The sequence below is a fragment of the Sciurus carolinensis genome, chromosome 18 (genome assembly GCF_902686445.1).
Source record: "Sciurus carolinensis chromosome 18, mSciCar1.2, whole genome shotgun sequence".
In the NCBI taxonomy this organism is placed as follows: domain Eukaryota; kingdom Metazoa; phylum Chordata; class Mammalia; order Rodentia; family Sciuridae; genus Sciurus; species Sciurus carolinensis.
This window is the reverse complement of record NC_062230.1, coordinates 9,384,833-9,400,759: the sequence shown is the minus strand read 5'-3', so window position 1 is coordinate 9,400,759 and position 15,927 is coordinate 9,384,833. Positions and strand designations below refer to the sequence as shown.

The 15,927-nt window shown below is 41.7% G+C and overlaps 1 protein-coding gene across 1 annotated transcript in view; it reads left to right on the top strand.

The window, feature by feature from the left end:
- Trrap (transformation/transcription domain associated protein) overlaps positions 1-15,927 on the top strand; it is a 113,330-nt gene that overhangs the window by 44,707 nt on the left and 52,696 nt on the right. Inside the window, 13 exon segments of the mRNA XM_047532927.1 lie at positions 311-472; positions 2,495-2,591; positions 4,147-4,268; positions 4,592-4,762; positions 8,219-8,287; positions 10,631-10,684; positions 10,814-10,834; positions 12,458-12,577; positions 12,808-12,927; positions 13,355-13,519; positions 13,597-13,778; positions 14,025-14,223; positions 14,635-14,763. Coding sequence (XP_047388883.1) covers positions 311-472; positions 2,495-2,591; positions 4,147-4,268; positions 4,592-4,762; positions 8,219-8,287; positions 10,631-10,684; positions 10,814-10,834; positions 12,458-12,577; positions 12,808-12,927; positions 13,355-13,519; positions 13,597-13,778; positions 14,025-14,223; positions 14,635-14,763 — 1,611 coding nt within the window.

The following is a 15,927-nucleotide window of genomic DNA, read 5'->3' as shown; positions in this document are numbered from 1 at the left end:
ATATATATAGTAATTACTAGTGTCAAGAGAACAGAAGGCTTGTTTCCTGAGTCTGTAGCACTATCTGACAGTTTTGTTTTAAGAGGGTTCACTCTGGAGCCTTTGGTACTAGACCTGTCCTGAGTCTGTGACCCAGCTATGGCCCGTGAAACACATCCCCTCCCCCTGTCAGTAAAGGCCATCTGTAAAAACTTGCCCTCACCGTGGTTTTCCAAGTGGTCATTGTGGAATATCGTGATAAGAGGTGAAAAGAGGTCTTTGTTTTTCCAGGGGCATCTGGTTAGTGGTGCCTTCTCTTTGGTTTTCCCAGGTCCTCCAGGACATGGTACCACCCAAGAAGCACTTGCTCCGACACCAGCCTGCTAATGCACAGATTGGCTTGATGGAAGGAAACACATTCTGTACTACACTGCAGCCCCGGCTCTTCACAATGGACCTGAACGTGGTGGAGCATAAGGTGTTCTACACAGAGGTAGGGGGTGGTGGTGCGGAGTTGTGTGGATGGTGATGACATGGGTCTGCTAGCCTGTCTTTGTATGCAAAGACTGGTCAGGCAGCCTTCAGAGAAGGCTCAGGCAACAACGCAGGTAACCAGCCCTAGCCTGGCACAGCACTCTGAGCAGGTGTGTTGAAGCTGGGGGCACCATGCCCAGAGATGCTCAGCAAAACAGTGCTGTTCTGAGTCTTCAGAGCTCTGTTAGCCCTATAGGGAACCTTGTTCCAATTTAGGGCCTCTGAGGTTGTGCTTTAGAGATAAAGCTGTGCTCCCTGCTTTAATCGCTCTTGTACTGTTGGTACCTAGAATAATGTTAGTGCAGAGCAAGTGTCAATTTATTGAACTTAGGAATCACTTCAGTGTGCCATGTGCTGTTGAGAACATCATAAGCACCTTTACTTGGCTCTGACAGTGCCCTAGGAGACCAAAATGCTGTTGATCCTCACTTTGAAGATATGGCAGCTGAGTCTAAGGGTTTGTTACTTACCCGAGGCCACAGAGCAGGTGAGCTGCAGAACTTAGATTTGAATCAAGCGTCCTATTTCAGAGCATGATTCCCAGCCATTGCACTGTCTGACCAGGTTCTCATTTCCTTTAGTGAACATGACTTGCCCCTTGGCCTAAACACAGCCCCTGGAAGATGGCATCTTCTAAATATCTGGTGATAATTAAGTAATTAGATAATCAGTGATGAACAGAAATCAAACTATAGATGAAGTCAAATTATGAAACAATTCTTGGAGTATAAAAATGGTCTGGTTATCAACCCAATTTGAAATTTTCATGGGACATGAATTGTTCTTTGGTAGGCATTATAGAGTAAACCAAGGCATTATATATAGAGTAAAACTAAGGAAGTAATTCCTCCTGGTCCTAAGTCTGAATGTCCAGCTATGAAAATTTACCTCTTGATTTTTTTTTTTTTTTAAGTCTTATGTTTTTGCCTGGACATTGATAATCTGTCTCTGATCTTTTACACCTTTTTGTATCCAGTGTAAAAGAATTATTGCTTTTTTGGCTTTACAGGTCAGGAACCTCTGGGAAGTGGGAGGACAGTTTCCCTCGGCTGTTCTGGATTCAGACATAATATAACATTCATAGAAAACTCACTAAACCTACAACCAGAATCTGGTAGTGTTGAGGACATGAAATTAGTTTTCAAAATGCTCATCAGTCCTCCAGCTGCACCAAAACATGGAGAACTGCTTGAAAAGTGTAGACTCTGAGTCATCTCCCTGGAGACTCAAGTTAAGTAGATTCAGGATGAGACTTGGGAATCTGCTGTCTGAAAGCCTCCCAAGTGATCTGGTGTGTGACCACATCTGGAACTCTGGTTGGTATTGTAGTTACCCAGAGCACACATATTCAGTGCTTGCCCCTACACCTACACATGTGTGCACATGCACACACACATGCTTGTTTATGAGGAGGGTATTGCTGAAGGTCTTACAAGGACTTAGTGGTTTCCTCTGGGGAGTGGAATGTGGCAAATGACTGGAGGTACTTTTCACTATACATACACAAATATCTACTTATATGCCAACATGTCTGGAAGGATAGCCACTGGAATTCCCAGTGATTTTCTTCCTCCTTCATTATGCTCTTCTGTGCTGGAAAAGAAAAAAAGTGACCACTCAGATCTCTGCATTATGTCCCATGTCTTTGAGTGCTTGCCCAGGGCACAGGGGAGGCAGCTCTGAACCAAGGGTAGGCGAACCTGCCATCCAGAATAGACATCCTCTGTTATGAGAACAAGACATGGTATCAGAGTGAGCAAGAATATGTCTAAGAACTTATTTCACTCATGAGGTTAACTGAAATTTGCTTTAGAATAAAGAAAGCTCAGCCATATTTCAGTACTTCTTTAGGATTAGTGTTTAATTTGTCCATTGTTAATTGTGTTTCAGTGTGTGTGGCAGACTGTTTTCTGTTATTTGCAAGGTCACCATGTCTTCCCCAGGAGAAGTGGGCTCACTTAAGTTGTTTTACCTTTTCCAGCTGTTGAATTTATGTGAGGCTGAGGATTCGGCTTTAACCAAGCTGCCCTGCTATAAAAGCCTTCCGTCACTTGTACCTTTACGGATTGCAGCCTTAAGTAAGTGAATATAATGTGAAACAAGTTACAGAGTATGAAAGGAAAGGAGACAGTGGCCTTTTTTGTTTATGTTTCTGGCTTTTGGGGTCTTTTAAAGATGAGATGTGTTTCAAATTGCATCTTAAGATTGCATGCATTGTTAGGATTTAAATAATTTTGTACTCTAGCATAATCTGTGGATTTTATTGTGCAGTAGGCTCTATAATTCTAAGAATCAAATGTTCTGGTTTAAATGAATTGTCTTACTGTCCACAGTGACATTTTCATCAGTATCAGAGTAAATAGTAAGGTACCCTGTTACCTTTATAGACTTTCTAATGAAACATTGGAGAATTCTGTGGTTTCAGTTTTCCCTCGGATACTTGTTTTGTACAAGTATCATGCAAAGTTTAGAAAAACATACTAGATTAGTACTAAACGACCATTATATATAGAAACAGTTACTTCCTCTTTTTCTTTTTTTGGTGAATAGTCAGTGTAAGCTTTTTATAGTTGATTCTTTGTTGCTTCTTATGTACTTAGTAAAATATTGCCAGGATCCCTCAAAGTGAGTGGGGTGCTCTGGGGGAGCTATTTGGCAGCTCCTCACTTATTATGTTGGGATGCCTCTCATGTACCTCATCTTCATTAGGAAATATGAGTATTACTCTTGCCAGAGTATCATCTCTTAACTAACGTATAGAATTGAGATGTGTCCCCTTCTCTTAGAATGTTTGCATTTTCTTTTTTCTTTTTTGTACTGGGGATTAAACCCAGGGACACTCAACCACTGAACTACATCCCCAGTTCTATTTTGTATTTTATTTAGAGACAGGATCTTTCTGAGTTGCTTAGGGCCTCACTGAATTGCTGAGGCTGGCTTTGAACTTGCTGTCCTTCTGTCTCAGCCTCCCGAGCCACTGGGATTACAAATGTCCACCTTCACACATGGCAAATTACATTTTCAAAGGCTTAAAGCCTTTAACTTGAGGCAGATGCTGCCTGATTAGATGTTGGTAGTTGAGAGAAGCCAGGCCGTGTGTGTTTCTTCCCCGTCACCCATACTCCAGAGGCCGTGCTTTCTGTAACTCAGATATGACTGCCCCTGGCCAGCTGCACTGTAACTCTGAAGATGTCTTGGGAAAAGGGTATCTGGTTTTTGTTTTTGGTACTAGATTTGAACCTGGGGCACTGAGATACATCTCTAGTTCTTTTTTATTTTTTATTTTGAGACAAGGTCTCATTAAGTTGTTTAGGGCCTTATTAAGTTGAGACTAGCTTCAAACTTGTGATCCTTCTGCTTCAGCCTCCTTAGTCACTGGGATTACAAGTACGAGCCACCATGCCTGGCTGGGAGCAGGGTATCTGAAGGTAAAAGACTCATTGTGACCTTTCAAGCAAGCTGTTGAGTTCCCTCCTAGGCAACACTGAATATGTGGTGGAAGACCATGAATTCTTTGTTTTTCTTGAGGCCAGACTAGGAAAGTAGTGGTTCATAGTGGTTCCTTTATAGAAGAAAATTGTTCAGGTGTTTTTCAGGTTAATAATGAAATTGTACTGATTTCTCTCCCTAAAGATGCACTTGCTGCCTGTAATTACCTTCCTCAGTCCAGGGAGAAAATCATTGCTGCACTCTTCAAAGCCCTTAATTCCACCAACAGTGAACTCCAGGAGGCCGGAGAGGCCTGTATGAGGAAGGTGAGTGTGCATGTGTGTGCACAAGTTTGTGAGAGTGTGCATGTGTACCTTTTTCTGTACACCTGGAATTCTGTTTTATTACTGCACACTGAATTGTAGTGCCTCTTCCAGTTTCAGCCATCCTGAATTATGTACAGTGTTAAATAGTACAGCTGGGTCTTCATTTCATTATCACTTTCTGGAAGACATGTGGTTAGATAATATGTGACTGGTACTCCATTGTCCAAGGGAAAACAAATGCTGCAGGAATTGAATGTGAGTTCCATTCTCTTGGGAAGTATTTTGTTGTATAATTTTTTGTTATAATTTCTCCTTTTTCATAGTTTTTAGAAGGTGCTACCATAGAAGTAGATCAGATTCATACACATATGCGACCTTTGTTGATGATGCTAGGAGATTATCGAAGCTTGACACTGAATGTTGTAAATCGCCTGACTTCAGTTACGAGGCTCTTCCCAAATTCCTTCAATGATAAGTTTTGTGATCAGATGATGGTAAGCCAAATATGTTTAAATAATACTGTATAGAACTTGAAAAATTTGTGAATAATACTTATGAATGTATTATTTTAAAATAAATGCTACATTCATATGGCTCAAAATACAAAGCAGGTCTCCTTCCCTGGCTGCCTCCTGCCCAGTATCCCTCCCTGAAAGCAGCCAGCATTAACAGCGACTTGATGTTTCTAGAGATGTTTTACATATACCATAGAACTTGTGGCTATTCTTTTGTTTCCACAAAAGGAGGCTTATATACACACAGTTCCTTCTTCTACCACGGACACCGCATCTTTCCATGTGATTGCACAAGGTGCTTCTTCATTGGGTTATTTGGCTACATAATATTTCATTAACTGAACTCATCTTTTACCATTTGTCTATGATGCAGTGGAAAACTTGTTTGTAACTTCACGTGTTTACCTGTAGCACCAATTCTAGAGGTAGAACTTCTAGTTCAGAAAGAATGTACGGATTTTAATCTTCCAGTGTGTTGTCACATTGCTCTCTGAAGACATTTGCCAATTTACATTTCCTTTTACAAAATAGAAGGAACATCTCCTGTACAACCTTGAGCAAGAACTTCAGACATCCTTTGTATTTTAGAATTATCAGAGAAATGACTGCAGATAAGGGGTTCATTTGACAGTAAGTGTAGGCAGATGGAAGATTTTGACCATTAACTTTTTTTGCCTTCCATTTTGCTTCTGATATAAACGGTTTCATGAAGAGTTGTTTGTTAGCTTATTGTTTCATTGTTTATAACTGCATATGTTATTCATGCTTTATAATTTAGACACCTTGTGATACTGGAGGTATTTTTCTTGTTTTATTTTGTTTTTGGTACATCTTTCCCCCAGCTGTATGTAGAAGTGAGCAGACAGAGATTAGGTATGTGTGGATATGTTGCATTTGGGGTATAGATACATATTTCATGTGTATGAAAACTGCACAGTTGTTTACCTCACGTACTGGTTTCTTCATGTCTTCAAACACCAAAATTGTAAGTTCCTTAATAATAGATTATAACTGGGAAGCAGCTGTATATGGAGTGCATTTTACAAGTCATGGAGTGTTTCCCCTCATGCCTCCACATAAGTGTGGTGTACTCACATAGCTAGCAGTTTCCCTGCACGCAGACATTCGCGAGTGGTTAAAGTAGTTGACGGTATGCTTACGTCAGAACACATCAAGGACACACTTTCTCCCATGTTTTAAGTGCTTTCATACACAAAGCTCTTTTTAAAACTTTCTGTATCTGGTATCAGTTCTCAGTTTTTTTTTTTGTTTTTTTTTTTTTTCTTTCCCTTTACATGCCTGGTTTAAGAAACTTTTTTTTTTTTTTTTTTTTTTTTGAGGGGTTGATGTTTGTTTTTGTTCTTTAAAAAAAAAAAAAAAAAAAAACAAACTCAATCTAGCCCTTCAGATCTGGCGTGAGCTGGCAGTTCATTATTATCCAGACCTTCTGGGAGAACTGCCTTGTGGTCAGTAGCTTCTGATGCAGGCTGGGTGTCATTTTCCTTAATGTGGGTTTTGTGTTGATTCATTCAGGGGATTTTGTCTCCCCCTTTTCTGTCTTTCTGAAAGGCTGAAAATCCTCTAACAGCAGAGTGTTGGCGTACTTGGCAAAGAATGGTTGTACTGCTGCTTATTGAGACCTTTCCATCCAGCACACACTGACTCCTGTTGGCGGTGCTTCTGTATTTAGTGGCACAGGTTGTCCTGGATTACCCCATGCCTGCTGTGCTCTGCGGGACACCCCAGCCCGTAGCTATGGTGGTGCTTTTGTTTCCTTCCTGATACCTTTTGAGATTAGCAGCTCAAGTCTTTGGCGTTATTTTCAGATATAAGATACTCTTTGCAGGCTGGATGTTCATGGAAAGAACTCAGAAATTTTCCCCTTCTTTGATAGAGTTTTCTAGTTTTAGCTCTTATGTTCAGGTCTTTGACCCATTTTGAATTAATTTTTGTGTTATGGTGTGAGATAAGGGCGCAGCTTCCTTCTTCCATTTGAACTGCTTGACATTTGATCTTGAAAGATCCTACATGTTTTGTTGTTTTGGATATTTCCTCATTGAACTAAAAATTGAAAATGATTTTATATACCAGTTAGTGTCATTTTTTTTTCTTCAGGAAATCTAAAATCTAAAAGCTGGCCGTTGTTGATATCTTCAGTTCTCTCTCATTTATATCTTTGTATGAATAGCTCTTCTACTAAGGTACAGGTGTGTGAATTTGTAGTCTAGTGGTTTATTATCCTTCAAGGAATTTTACTGATAAAATGTTGTTAGCCTGTACTTTGAAGGCAGGCATATTATTATGTACATTGCTCGTGGTAGAACAATGACCCTTCAATATGTACCCATTCCTTGTCTCTGTGAGCTTGGGAAACAGCTCGAGGTTCTACAGGACTGTGAGGACAGTAAAGGCTCAGAGAAGCCCCATCTTTGAGAAGGGCATTTGTATATTTGAACCATTGTCCCCAAGCCTGTTTCACCATGGAGCACTCATAGGAAGACTGTCCTGGAGAAAAAGTGTGAATAATACAGAATAATGAAGAAAGCTGTTACTTGAGTGCCCTTGAGATGGTTAAAGCTGTAGGCCCTGAACGCTTGTCCACTTAGTTTTGCAGGAGCCTAGCCATGCTCAGCATAGGCAAAGGCAGGATCTCTTCCCCTGCGCTTGCTCAAGTACGCAGTCTCCTTCCATAAGGACTGTCCTTGTTCTGCACAGAGGGAATGGCTGCCTGGCTGCACTCAGTGCGGAGATCAGTGGGCCATCACCAGCCATCTCCTCCAGGTCCCCTTATGCCTGCTGCTCCTCAGCCGTAGTGGCAGCCTTTCTCTGTCTAGCTCAGGGCCCTTGCACTTCTTTTATCTGCCTGCAGTGCTTTTTCTCCCACTGGGGCACATCTGCCCCCTCCTCTGGTCCCTGCTTGAACATCGAAACCTCAGTAGGGACCCCTCACTGCTCAACCTATCTAAAGCTGGGTCCTGGGTCTTCTTAACTCTTAACTGTATTGTAGCTACGCCTGGCAAGTACCGTGTGTATTTTACCTTGTTTTCCTGCTGGATCATGAGCTCCTCTGGACAGGGATGAGGCCTGTGGGTCACTTCTCTTCTGTATCTCCAGCCTGGTACCTGACACAGGTGAACAACTGTACATATAATCAACACTGAAGGAAAGTGGCAGGGCCTGGCTTTGGAATAAGCAGGTTTCAGAACACTTTGCTGTAGTAGCAGAGTTAACCTTTCTGTTTAAGTAATAAAAATAGATGCCAATCATCCATATCACTAGTTTGATTTTGGACCGTTTCAGTAGTGGAAACACTGTAGTTGTCACATTAAATACAAGGGAAATGAATGATTACTAGTTTCCATCAAAAAGCAGTATTTGCAAGTGAAATGTTTCTACCCTGAAGAAATTGTATCTAAGGGTGTGTTTTTTCAACAGCAACATCTGCGCAAATGGATGGAAGTGGTGGTCATCACCCACAAAGGGGGCCAGAGGAGCGACGGAAACGTGAGTGACTCGCTTGTTTCTGGGAAGGGCACCCAGGTTGTGTACTGCTGGTATCAGTGTTAATACCAGAGCAGTGCGTCAGTTAAAATGCTGGTCAGAAATCTAATTTTATGTGATTTTAAAGTCCATGTAAATTTGTTAATCACTTTATTAGCATTACATCTTGCTTTTATTTCTCTTAATGGCTAAAGATTCATTCTTGTTTCTTTAAAATCTCCCTTTTGTTCACTTTAAATATGAAATATGTGTTGATGAGAATTCTGGGAAGCTTGGAAAATGTTAGTATTTCAATTTTACTAGTTTTGCTTTAAACAGCTTGTTTTTTAGACTATTCTTGGCAGCAGCTGTTTACATGGTGGTGCGTTCCTCAGCTCTTGTTTCCATTGCTTTCCATCACTTGCTGGTCGGTAATGTTCGTGTTTAATCATTATTGCTTGATAAAACCAACTAGAGATTTTTTTAGGTCTTACAGCATTTATATAATAAAGCATCACATAAATACTGGCATGTCTATTTTCCAGGTCTAAATCGCCTCTACCCCAATCTTGCCAAAAAATTAAATGACCAGCATTTAAAGCAATTTTACATGGTTTTGAGGGAAGACTGCTGTAGTTATTCTTATCTGATGTTGGTCATTGAAGACTTTGTCTCTTTCAAAATGCATGCTTTTTGCTGTTTTGAATCTAATATTGTACATGCTAATTTTTAAAAGTGTTTTCTAAGTTGATGTATCAGTGGAAGTATATTTTCCTTAAGTTTTGTGACACTGGGTGAAATTTACAGCTATATCACCATTAGGGAATTCTTCATAGTTCTTTAGAAGCATAATTAATGTGGCTTTTTGTCCTCTTGTGCCTATTTGTTGGATGCTGTGTTTCATCCCAACTTGGATTTTTTTTTTCCGCTTTATTATGCTTTGTTTTGACCATTCTGTGTCAAGGTGTTTTGTTTGGTATCTTGTTTCCTGCCACTTCTAAACAGCCAACTAAGCAGAACTAAACCAGGAATTTAAACTTTTTAAAGATGTTTTATACCATGAATGACCCCTTGGAAGATTTTATTTATATATGCAAAAAATAAACCAGGACATCTTCATGGAGGAGAGCAGAGCATACTGACAAAGCTTCCGCTCCAGGGAGTAGGTGCAGCTGCCTCTGTGCTTTTCTTCCCCGTTACTCATCTGTGAGGGATTTTTGCTTTAAAATTTACATTTGTTTTTATAATAACCTGTGAGTTCTCTGAAACACATCATAAGATCTGTAATAAACATTTAAAAAAGTTCTAGAGGATAAGTGAATGACTTCCATTGAATCAAAATGAACTCATAAACTTTCACAACAAATTTTTTGCATGGGGGGAGTTGTGTCGGGAATGGAGGTGTGGGTGTTGGGAAGTCTTCAGGCTCCTACTGGGACATTTTCATCATCCCTTGAGTGTACTACAGAACAGTGGGAGGTATCAGGCTCTGTGAGGTCGGCCATGTGACTGAAACTCAGGCTCAGCATTTGGGAGTCTGTAGGAAGGCATGGCTATGACTTCATCGCGTAAGCCCAGTGCTAGGCCACCATTCTCTGATCATTTATTAGAGATCCTGTTACAAGATAAGGAACAGGTCTTGAAAAGTAGTTGGTTCCTACTAGCAGAATTCCCAAATAACTTTGCTCAGTTGAGATACCGTATTTGAAGACATATTAAATAATTGAATAAAGAAGTAAATCAAAGTTACCTCTATAACTTGGAGTACCCCTGATGATCTGAGCTTTGCGGTATCACCATGTTTAGGAAAATTTCCCTTTTGGCATTGATCATACAAAGGGCAACACATAACTACCTGTTACTGCCACTTCACATACACACCTATAAACACACAGATGGCCTTGTTCCTGGTGGGGCGGGGCTTAGGTATGCCTAATTGATGGGCTTGTACCACCTGGTTCTTTTCTGACTCTAGTTGGGAGTTTCTCCCCCGACCCCCAATTTTTTCAGTGCCTTAGTACTTCACATAAAATCTTGAATTATTCACTCTGAAAAATAAGTCTTTCAAAAATATATTTGTATATAACAAGGTCTTATCATTTCTCCCTGATAAAAGAAATCTGAAGCCCTGGTTTAACATTTGACTTAGGGAAGAAACACACTGTGAGACACCATCAGAGGGCTGTGTTGACATGCGAGGGTGGAGGTTGCTTTTTGCTGCTGAGCATTTGTTAACTATCATTTGCTTTCTGATAATTGTGTCTTTACTGTCTTGTTAACCCAATAACCCTTATTGTGTTTGAGTGTATGGGAAGTTTTATGTAAATGACATAAATAGAAAAAGATGATTTTCCTCCCCATCCTCAGGAAAGCATTTCAGAGTGCGGGAGATGTTCCTTGTCTCCATTCTGTCAGTTTGAGGTGAGAACAACCTATTAAAAGTCAGTTTATGACTTGTAATGTGAAGAACACTTTATCTTTTCTTTTCGTTTCGTTTCTTTTTACCTTTTCGTTGCCTTTTTTCATGCTGTGATTTTTGTTTTGGTTCAGCCTGCCATGGAAGGGGTAGAGGTGAGAATCTCAGTGGAGTTGCAGGAGGGGGTTGTTGTCGCATTTGGTTTTGCTGTGACTCGTTAGCTGTGTTGTGATTCTGTAGTGGACAGAGTGCCTTGTGCCTTTGAGTGCGGTGACCTGTGCTGTCTGTCTGTGGCAGAGTTGTATTAGTATCATTGCTGTGAACTGTCCGGATGCCACGCATGTTCTATATTAGGACATTTTAAACAAGATTCTAAGTTCTTTTGTTTTCTACATGTTAGAATTGCAATATCTCAATACTACTTAAGATTAAATTGGTTTTTCTGTCATTACGTTCATATGAACTCATTTATCTAGCAAGCTCCTGAAAACCTCCATAAAGATATATCTGTTAGAAATTGGGAATGATTATATTTTCTTTCACATTGCCAACTTGCTGACTGCCTTGAATTTAGAACCTCATTGCCCTGTGCCCCTGCCAGTCCCTTTCTGTCACACACACACATACACACAGAGGTGTAGTTACAACACTGTGGCTTTGGACAGTCAAAAGTCTGAGCTTTCCTTCTTCTGTAAAATGGGGATAATAACACCTGTCATTCCTATCTTCCAGTGATGTTTTAAAGATCAGAAGAAGTGATTTTTATGACACTGCTTTGAAAATGAAAAACCATGATGTAAAAGACCTTAGAATATAATAATTTGGAAATAGAATTTATCTAAAGACTTGAAAAATTGTAAGTGTGTACTCTAGAGATAGGGCAGGGATGATACTGAACCAGTTTTTCCTATTTCCTGCCCATTTCCCTTTTGCCTTTTGGTCAAAAGAGAAGGTTTGGAAAGTGCCTGAACTGCTGCTGGGATGTGGTCCCTCTTGACCAGTGTCTATCATCCCCATTTTATCTTTCAAGAGCCAGGAACGCCAACCTGCGTGCAATGCAGGGTGGTGCGTCAGAGGCTCTTCCCTTCCCCGTAGCCACAGAGAGGTCTTTGAATGGCAGAAGCATAACTATGGCCTCTGAGAACGGGACATTGAGATGGAAGAACCCTCAGCAGCCCACCCCCGAGCTGTTGGAGAGTGTGGAGCTTGACTTTGCACACATTCTCACCTAATCAATGTGAGCTTTGTCAGCCTGTTTTTAGGCCTAGTTGACAAATGCTTCGTCATTCATTTACATCAACATGTAGTTTCTAGGATAAATATGTGGTTTTCGAGGACCTCCCTTGGCTGGGTTTTGAGGGCAAAAGAACTTAGTGTGTTGCAAAGACCCCGTGATGCCACTGGAAGGTGGGTCAGTCCTGATGCTCTCATGGCTGCAGGTGTGACCCATCGTCCCTGCCTCTGCGAGGGGGTTAGCAGAGGTGACGTGTAAGGTCACCTGCAACCCTTGTTAGTATGCCTGAAAACAAAGGGCACAGTCACGTCATATAGTCACATCCCCTCCCACCCCCATAGCAGTTGAGCCAGGTGCCATTAGTTTGCACAGGATACAACACAGTTGTAGTCTAAGACTGGTAAGTTGTGGCTTTTCCATGTTAACCCTCTGCTTTGGTGGCAACCTTGCAAATGTAGCTAGACTGGTAGGGTCTGTACTGGTGTTTCTCTCTCTTGCTCCCAAAAGTAATTGGCCTGTTGTGATTTCTGGTTTTCTTCATTAGGAAATGAAGATTTGTTCTGCAATTATAAACCTTTTTCATCTAATCCCAGCTGCACCTCAGACTCTGGTCAAGCCTTTGTTAGAGGTTGTAATGAAAACAGAGCGGGCCATGTTGATTGAGGTACGGTCTGGACTAGGGGTTGATTCTGGTTCTGCTTCCGTCTGATACTTGGAATGTTTTCACTTTGTTGTATTTTGAATGGGGTCAACTGACAACATAAAGGTGCTGGATGTTAATACTTGCTGTGGTCCTTTGGAGTCCAGGGGGAGCGGGGAGTGCCTGTGCTCCCCATGCTGAGGTGGATGTGCTCTGAGAAAGGGAGACTGCTGCAGCTTCCCTGTGTTTTGTAGGCGGGCAGTCCATTCAGAGAGCCGCTCATCAAGTTCCTGACTCGGCACCCCTCACAGACGGTGGAGCTGTTCATGATGGAAGCAACCCTCAATGATCCCCAGTGGAGCCGGATGTTCATGGTAGGAGCCGAAGTGACTGCAGTCAGGGGCCTGCAGATCTGTGTCAGCCAGTGTGCTCTAGGATGTTAACCTCACATTTCATTGTTCGCTGTTCTGACTTTGTGTTTCTCAGAGACATTTGAATCTGGAAATGTTATTGCTGTTCGGTGGTCTCCTTGAAAAGTTCGGGTCTAGGAATCATTCTTGTAGGGTTTTGCTGGTGGTAACAAATGAATGTGCTGCTAGGATTATAAAGTCATAATCATGAAGTCTAATTCCTGTCTGAAAGCATTTTTTGAAAAGGGTGTTTACTATGGTTTTTTTCTTTCTTTTTTTTTTTTTTTTAGCCTGCCTGCAGAGAGTTAGCAAGAACCTTAGAATGATGTCCTCTAGCCTTTAGTGAGTTTGATTTATTTTAAAACAGGTTTCTTCTTTGTTTTGCTTTCAGAGTTTTTTAAAACACAAAGATGCCAGGCCTCTGCGGGATGTGTTGGCAGCTAACCCCAACAGGTTCATCACCCTGTTGCTGCCGGGCGGTGCGCAGACTGCTGTGCGCCCTGGCTCACCCAGCACCAGCACCATGCGCCTGGACCTCCAGTTCCAGGCCATCAAGGTAATGTCTTCTCCGTGGGCCTGTGCAGTCCTGAGTCTGGTCGAGCTGCAGATCCCTGACTGTTTCTTCTCTGACAGATCATTAGCATCATAGTTAAAAACGACGACTCCTGGCTGGCCAGCCAGCACTCACTGGTAAGCCAGTTAAGACGCGTGTGGGTGAGCGAGACCTTTCAAGAAAGACACCGGAAGGAGAACATGGCTGCCACCAACTGGAAGGAGCCCAAGTTGCTGGCCTTCTGTCTGCTGAACTACTGCAAGTGGGTGCATCCATCAAGCTTTGCGCATGCCACAGGCTGCTCTGACTGATAAGCTAAGAAACTGGAGCCTCTTTTCTAATTTGCACAAGGCTATGCAAATTAGACATAGGCTCATTGGACACCTAAAGTCAGATTTGTTGTAGGGGATGGACTATAACTTTGAGCTGCTTAAAAGTCACGTCAGAGATGATACAAACTGACAGAATTTGCCTTAAGTTAACCTGTTTTCTCCTTCTGACTCTTCAGGAGGAATTATGGAGACATAGAATTGCTGTTCCAGCTGCTCCGAGCCTTCACTGGTCGTTTTCTCTGCAATATGACATTCTTAAAAGAGTATATGGAAGAAGAGATTCCCAAAAATTATAGCATTGCTCAAAAACGCGCCCTGTTTTTTCGCTTTGTTGACTTCAATGACCCCAACTTTGGAGATGAACTGAAAGCAAAGGTGAGCCCTGCAATTATGCAGTAGAAGGCTGCAGGTGCAACGGCTGGTGTCCTGGGGAAACCCACCCCATTCTTCTACCATTTTCAGGCTGGACTGCTGGAACTGCCACTGCTGGGGAACACACAGCAGATCTTGCAGTGGACAGTATTAAAAAGTAGATCATTGGATCCCTTGTTTTCAGACAGTGACTTATTGGAAATGAGGAGTACACAGGCTGACAGTGGGTGTCTTCCTCAGGTTTTTAACCTAGCTTGGCGATTGTGTTTGGCTAGGAGTTTAGATGAAGAGTTGCTGCCTTGGTTGATTCTGGCTTGAAGGTGTGGGATGGCCAAAAGTATTCTCTTTCCCACCTAAAAGAAATAAGCAGCATGACTTTGTTTTCCTCCTCCTTCATTTTTAATCTTTTTGTAGGTTCTGCAGCATATCCTGAATCCTGCCTTCTTGTACAGCTTTGAGAAGGGGGAAGGAGAACAGCTTTTAGGACCTCCCAATCCAGAAGGAGACAACCCCGAGAGCATCACCAGCGTGTTTATAACTAAGGTGTGGCCCCAGCAGTGCCTCAGCATGTTGAAAGCTTACAGACGAGTGAACGTGTATGGGAGCATGTGTAGGGGCTCATGGAAATAAGTTTGCCCCAAGACTTTTATTTTTGTGCTTGTGTCAATCCATGGCACACCAGAGATCCCATTAAAATTCTTAGCAGTTAATTGTTGAAGGCACCACACTTTGGAATGAGTTAATGTTTTTACATTGAAAGATTCTAATCAGAAACAGAAAATGTCTCAATGAAAATCCAGACCTGGGTTAGTGTGTACAAGCCCCTAATAAGGGGTTTGATGTTCTGTTTTTGAGACTAGTAAAAGGCAGAATATTATACTGAACCTAGTTGTGGCTGGGACCTGTCTTCACCAAGTTAATGAAATAGTGTGTAGCAGTGGCAAAGTGAAATTCCTACTAAAGGGTCTGTGCTGTCTCCTTAAGGCTCATTGTACTGAACTTCAGGGTTAGATGCTTTGTTTATCCTGAGATTGTCAGATTGAAATGTTTTATGCCAATTGTTCACTGGAACATGAGGTGCTCAGCATTCTTCTTCTGCATTATGAATTAATAGTCCCCAGAGGTGACCACCACATACATATTAATGTTCTTTGGAAGGGACACAGGTAGATTTCTTATCTGTTCCATCCTTGGATCAAGGCAAAGGGGACTGTCCTTGTCCCTGTTGGCAGATTACTAGCCCTTATGTAGAATTTGTCCTTTAAGACAGGCTTCCTTCCTACTCTCTTCTGATCTGAGTCCAGAATTTAGTCTTAGTCCACATGCTGATACTTGTGTTATTCTGGGCAAATGGTGACCCTGACACAGCCCCTTCCCCTGTACCACCTTCTCTTCTCTCATCTGTGCCTTCTGGGTCAGATGCCCTGACTTGGAACCAGTGAAGAGTTGGGTTTTGAGTATTGAAAAGGGGTGAGAGCGGGTACTGCCAAGAAGCAGTAGACCCAGGGAAGAGAAGAACTGTGTAGTCAGCAGAGTCATAAAGAAGACCTCAGCCTGTCTGAACTCCAGAATTAGGCAGATCTAATAGGTAGAAGGTAGATAGAATACTTAGTTGAATTGAATAGAGTCAACATTATATTTCTGATTTCCAGTTTCCTTTTTGAACATTGAAATAAGTTGAATTAAAAGGAAAGTTATTGTGACATA